At 42.0% G+C, this 6,748-nt stretch overlaps 1 protein-coding gene across 1 annotated transcript; it reads left to right on the forward strand.

The window, feature by feature from the left end:
* Positions 1-4,608: 4,608 nt before the first annotated feature.
* LOC122942181 (DNA damage-regulated autophagy modulator protein 1-like) lies at positions 4,609-6,422 on the forward strand. The gene is made up of 7 exons (XM_044299681.1): positions 4,609-4,727; positions 4,980-5,047; positions 5,231-5,373; positions 5,616-5,787; positions 5,944-5,996; positions 6,148-6,234; positions 6,342-6,422. The coding sequence occupies exons 1-7, from the start codon at positions 4,609-4,611 to the stop codon at positions 6,420-6,422; spliced, it is 723 nt and encodes a 240-aa protein (XP_044155616.1).
* Positions 6,423-6,748: the final 326 nt, after the last annotated feature.

A 6,748-nucleotide genomic window follows, 5' to 3' on the forward strand; every position in this document is an offset into this window, starting at 1 on the left:
TTTGACCCCATTCATTGTCAATGGGGAAATAACTGAAGGGGACGGAGTGCACCAGAATGCATGCCATTCCAATTCATTGCATTCCCATGATGCACACAAAAGCGCTGCAAGCAGCGTTTTTTAGTGCGTCCTGGGATGTGGAGTAAGACTGATCCGTCATGACTCACAATGTGGGTCAATGGAGAAAGATCCGTTTTCTCTAACTCAAAAGAAAACTTATCCGTCCCCCATTGACTTACAATGGTTTTAGAGCGAATGCTCTAATAACGCAGAGCTTTCTAGTTACAGCGCACACTCCTCAGCTTTGCGGTCCTACAAGGATCCCCTGGAAATATTAGAAATGTCATATATGAGAGGAGTAGGCTCATGGATCAGTCTGACGGCCACATTCCTGTGAATTTGCCCGATTCTCCATTTCTGCTGTGTCTTGGAGAACATCACTCTTCAGCTTCCTATTGAAGATATGTTTCCTAGTAAGCTGCGGACTTTGGAGTAAACTCCGAGGAAGATGAAACTTCCAAGGCTGATATCGGTCATTCTTGGCACAATGCTGGCAAATAACCTAAGAAGGGAAGAAAAATCAGATTAAAGGACTTTTAAAGAAAGAACATCTATAAAATAGTATTTCCAAAACCGATTTGAATCCTATTTGCACCTGCTGTGAACGGTGCCCTGAATTTGACAGGCAGCCTGTGGAAATATCCCAGACTGCAACTGTATTCCATTGCAGTCGATGGGACAAGCAGTTAGAAGATCGCATGTTGAAGTCCCCTAAAAACAAAATTTAAAAAAGTTTTTAAATAAAAAAAAATAATTCAAATCATCCCCACTTTCATAATTTTACATACACTGACTAAAAATATAAACACTTTCGGTTTTGCTCCCATTTTGCATGAGCTGAACTCAAAGATCTGAAAATGTTTCTACATACACAAAAGACCCATTACTCTCAAATATTGTTCAGAAATCTGTCTAAATCTGTGTTAGTGAGAACTTCTCCTTTGCCGAGATAATCCATCCCACCTCACAGGTGTGACATATCAAGGTACGGATTAGACAGCATGAATATTGCACAGGTGTTCCTTAGACTGCCCACAATGAAAGCCACTCTGAAATGTGCAGGAATGTCTACCAGAGCTGTTGCCCATGCAATGAATGTTCATTGCTCTACCATAAGCCGTCTCCAAACACGTTTCAGAAAATTTGGCAGTACATCCAACCGGCCTCACAACCGCAGACCACGTGTAACCACACCAGCCCAGGACCTCCATATCCAGCATGTTCACGTCCATGATCGTATGAGACCAGCCATCCGGATAGCTGCAGCAACAAACGGTTTCCATAACCAAAGAATTTCTGCACAAACTGTCAGAAACCGTCTCAGGGAAGCTCATCTGCATGCTCATCATCCTCATCAGGGTCTGGACCTAACTTTCACTGTTCAGGGCAGATGGCAGACAACGTGTGTGGCGTTGTGTGGGTGAGCGGTTTGCTGACGTCAAGGTTGTAGATTGAGTGGCCCATGGTGGCGGTGGGGTTATGGTATGGGCAGGCGTATGTTATGGACAACGACCACAGGTGCATTTTATTGATGGCATTTGAAATGCACAGAGATATCTTGACGAGATACTGAGGCCCACTGTTGGGCCATTCATCCACGACCATCACCTCATGTTGCAGCATGATAATGCACGGCCCCATATTGCAAGGATCTGTACACAATTCCTGGAAGCTGAAAACATCCCAGTTCTTGCATGGCCAGCATACTCACCAGACACGTCACCCATTGAGCATGTTTGGGATAATCTGGATCGGCGTATACGACGGCGCGTTCCAGTTCCTGCAACTTCGCACAGCTATTGAAGAGGAGTGGACCAACATTCCACAGGCCACAATTAACAACCTGATGTACTCTATGTGACGGAGATGTGTTGTACTGCTTGAGGCAAATGGTGGCCACACCAGACACTGACTGGTTTTCTCATCTCCCCCCCCCCCCCCCCCCAGTAAGGCAAAACTATGCACATTTCAGAGTGGTCTTTTTTGTGGGCAGTCTAAGGCACACCTGTTCAATATTCATGCTGTCCAATCAGCACCTTGATATGCCACACCTGTGGGGTGAGATGGATTATCTTGGCAAAGTGTACAGGCCGTTTTTTTTTGTGGTCCGTATACGGTCCGTATACAGAACCATTTATTTCAATAGTTCTGCATTAAAAACGGAATGTGTTCCATAAGCATTCCATTTCCGTATTTCCGTTTTTCCGTTCTGTTGAAAGATAGAACATGTCCTATTATTGCCCGCAAATCACGTTCCGTGGCTCCATTCAAGTCAATGGGTCTGTAAAAAAACTGAAAACATACGGAAATGCATCCGTATGTCTTCTGTATCCGTTCCGTTTTTGCTGAACCATCTATTGAAAATGTTATGCCTAGCCAATTTTTTCCATGTAATTACTGTATACTGTACATGGCATACGGAAAAACGGAATAGAAAAAACGGAAAGGAAACGGAAACACAACGGAACTCAAAAACGGAACAACGGATCCGTGAAAAACGGAACGCAAAAAACGATAAAAGCTATACGTTCGTGTGAACTAGGCCTTAGACAGATTTGTGAACAATATTTGAGAGTAATGGGTCTTATGTAGAAAATGTTTCAGATCTTTGAGTTCAGCTCATGCATAATGGGAGAAAAACCAAAAGTGTTGCATTTATATTTTTGGTCAGTGTAAAACTATTAAAATATAACAATATTTATCATGTGCGATAAACACTCTAACCAAAAAGAATAAATAAATAAAACTAGATGATTTACTATTTTTGGCCATGGTGTATTCCCCAAAAAATGTAATAAGTGATCAAAAAGTCCCAATAAAGACTAAATATTTTTTTAAAAGTTTTTTTATTCTTTATTTTTTTTTCCCCTATTAACACATTACAGAAATTATGTCAATTTGGTATTGTCATATCGACCCACAGAATAAAGCTGTCGTGTCATTTTTCACTCACGTCGTAAACCCAAAATTTGATTAAAGAATGGGGAATTGCTTTTTTTTATTTCACACCACTTTTTTTTCTCATTTTCAATAGTGCAATTAAAAGTTACAACTTGTCTTGCAAATAAAAAAAACAAAAAAACATTAGTCCACATATGGCTATCTGAACTAAACAAAAGTTATGGATCTTGGAAAATGTGTCTTTAAGGAGTCAAAGGTATTGCATTATCTGTAATTGCCCAATAAATGTCTATAACCTGAATCACTAGGTTTATAATCAGGAGTAATTTGGATAGGAGAGCGGAGCAGCCACAGGTAACAGCTTCCTTCCTAGGGAACAGACAGAGGGGCAGAGATGACAGCAGGGGTCGTCACCAAACTTTACTAATTCTCTAGTGCAGTGGTGGGCAAACTTATTAGGAAAATGAGTCAAATATCGACAAAACAGCGATCTATAGGAAGGTACATTGTCATTTACTTCATAAGGGTATTCCTAACCATCTGAACATACCTTTCTCAATCCTCGACACTACATCTTCCTTCACTCCACAATGTTTCACCCTATAAGACGCACGTAGGTTTTAGAGGAGGGCAATATGGAAAAAAATATTTTTCATTACACCTAAGGTCAGACCACTAATCAGAACCTCAATGTTAATAAGACCTCCCTGAGATCAGATGCCAGCTCAGACCCCAAAGTAAATGACCCCCTCAATCAGACCTCAGATAAGAGCCCCATGCCTCTCATCATCCCCATTATCAACCATGATGCCTCTCATCATCCATGTCGTCTCTCATATCCCCCATTATTATTCTCATCACCCCATTGCCTCAGATCAGCCCCAAGTTTCATAAAATAAAAAGCACTTACCTCTCCGGCTCCTGGATGCCGCTGCTCCTCACTACCCGCGCTCTGTGTTCCTCCTGCTGTCGGCTGTGCTGTGAACTGGCGTGCACAGCGTGACGTCACAGAGCGCCTCACACTGTGCGCAGCCCTGCACAGCCTACAACCGAGGACCAGGAAGCGGTGAGTACAGAGCGTTCACCACTTCCTGGTCTTCACCCTCCTACCTATTTTTGCTATGGGCAACGAAAATGCTATTGCACTGTACATGTGAGCCCGCACCTGGAAGAGCCAATATCAGGGGGCTAAAGAGCTGCAGTTTGCTAACCACTGCTCTAGTGATATGGTCTTGTGTGATCTATCATTGAATAACCAAGGACTTAAAAATAAAATAAATGTATATATACTGTATATATACACACACACTGTATATTCACACATAAGATCTACAATACTGTGTGAGGATCAATCATATCCAGGTAAGTATGATGATGACATCACAAAAGCTAGTGAGGACCAATCACATTTAGGCATATAAGCTAGTGAGGACCAATCAGATCCAGGTATATGTGATGATGACATCACAGAAGCTAGTGACGACCAATCAGATTTTGGCACTGATGACATCATAGAAGCTTGTGACATCATCGAGTTCTGAGCCTAGATAAGCCACTGCCTGACATTACCGGAGCCAGATTATCTGTGAATACAGAGAGAGACAGTCAGACTTTTGTTTGAGCTGAGCAAATCTTTTACTTTGCGCCATGGAGATTCGGGGTTTGGCATTCTTGCCTATCCTCTTCACCACATGGTCACTATTAGGCCTTTGCGCAGCAATTACCATCACTTTCACCTTAAGCCATTCAAAATCTTTGTACATCAGGTAAGAGGGGACGGGACGAGGTTCCTGACCGTGCAGTGTAATTATTACTGTCTTGTTATCGGTGTCATTCCGGGGATGTTATTATTACATTATTATCACTATTATTATTACTGGATTATAAATTGTACTGGGGAAGTAATGGATATATAGTGGGACAGGTAAAAGTACATAAAGTCTCCTCTGCTCTTGATGATGAGACATTTCTGCCACTTGTTTCTCCATTAACATCCAATATTTTGCTTTTTTTCCCAGTGCTACGGGAGCAGAGTTCCCAGAATCGGTGGTCTTCACCGTCGTTTTCATGGTGACTTCCTTTCTAGGTAAGTGGATGCAGTTTCCTATATAGAGATAAGATGATGAAGAGCTCAGCTACTCCAGAGCTGTAATCAATATTTAGCGTTGAGCGGTGGTCATCACTGGAGATTATAATCATCACTGACTCCTGTAGGTTATTACAAATGTGTATAGAAATGATAATGATGACATGTATTTGTCTATTTCAGGAGCTGGCGTCGTTTCCGTCCAATACAGGTTCATGATCCTCCATTCTGAACCATCAGAGAAGCGAAATATCATCTGCCAGAAAATCCTATACGCCATGGGATGGCTCGCGTGTATTGCCAATGCCGTGACTGGTGTATGTTCGGTGAGTTATCAGGTTTTATATAAGTATCCAGTAGTACACAGAGGGCTCAGGACAAGTAGTTAGAGAGGGTCAATGCCCGGGGCCACTGAAGTCTATGTATATATACAATATATACTGTGTTTGGCTCATTTAGTCTTTATATAATTACACTCCACCTGCGTCCTCTGCTGTTCTCTATTCTCAGATCTTCTTGATGACCTCATTGATGACATTTATATTTCTGTTTATGTTCTATGTTCTAGACGAAGATCAATTCCATAGCTCACAGTATCGGAGCAGGAACTGGCTTTTTCTTCTTTGCCGTTTACAACCTTAGCCAAGCTATATGCCTGTATGAGAAATCCTTCAGCAGTCGTCACGTGTGCCACATAAGATTTGCATCAACCTTGGTGACCATTGTGGCACTGCTGATCTGTATCCTTTTATACCTGGCTGGTACAGTGCAATGTTGTGTGCTGGATACACTGGAGATTATTAGCTGTCTGGGACTCCATTGTAGAGCGGATCAGACATGACAGTAAACACTGTAATAATACACTTTTGTTACTTCTCCTTAACACGTTCTTCCAGTTGATTTAGGTTTGACCATGAACCGCCTATGTAACAACGATCACTGTAAAGAGGTGAGTTCATGTCAATATTCACAACCTTGTGTAATAGTAATAGACAAATTCTTGAAAGACATGCCATCCTCCCATCTCACTCCATACCAGAGCCATTGGTGAGAAAAGCTGGACACTAACATTCTCTACTCTCTCCCTCTATCTTCTGCAGATCTTCTCTATGATAGGCATGGTAGGCGAGTGGATGGGATTTGTTGGCCTGCTAATATTCCCGATGATGTACTATACAGATTTCCAGGTGAGTAGATGATGTGTAAAAGTCTCATGTGCCCTAGAAACATTTAGGAAAAGATTATATTGTATCAATTTTATGATACATGTTCTTTCTTCTATTTTTTCTCTCAGCATTTGTCATTAATGTTGTCCAGAGAAGGCGTCTCCATCATTCTGAGGCAAAAGACCCAGGACCCAGAAAACCCCCAATAACATATAAAGTTAAGAACCAGGGGCAGAGCGCCAGGAAGACAACTAAATCCATCTGTACATTGCTGGACAAGGCATTTATCGGACTTTCCGCAGTCAGATATATTCTGCTGCATGAAAAGGCAGATTCCGGGCTCGGTTTCTGTTCTGAAAACTGGACTTGGCATTTACTGGATTTTCCGCAGTCAGATATATCTGCTGCATTAAGAGGCAGATTCCGGGCTCGGTTTCTGTTCTCAATACCGGACTTGGCATTTACTGGACTTTCCGCAGTCAGATATATTCTGCTGCATTAAGAGGCAGATTCCGGGCTCGGTTTCTGTTCTCAA

The sequence above is a fragment of the Bufo gargarizans genome, chromosome 6 (genome assembly GCF_014858855.1).
Source record: "Bufo gargarizans isolate SCDJY-AF-19 chromosome 6, ASM1485885v1, whole genome shotgun sequence".
Classification (NCBI taxonomy): domain Eukaryota; kingdom Metazoa; phylum Chordata; class Amphibia; order Anura; family Bufonidae; genus Bufo; species Bufo gargarizans.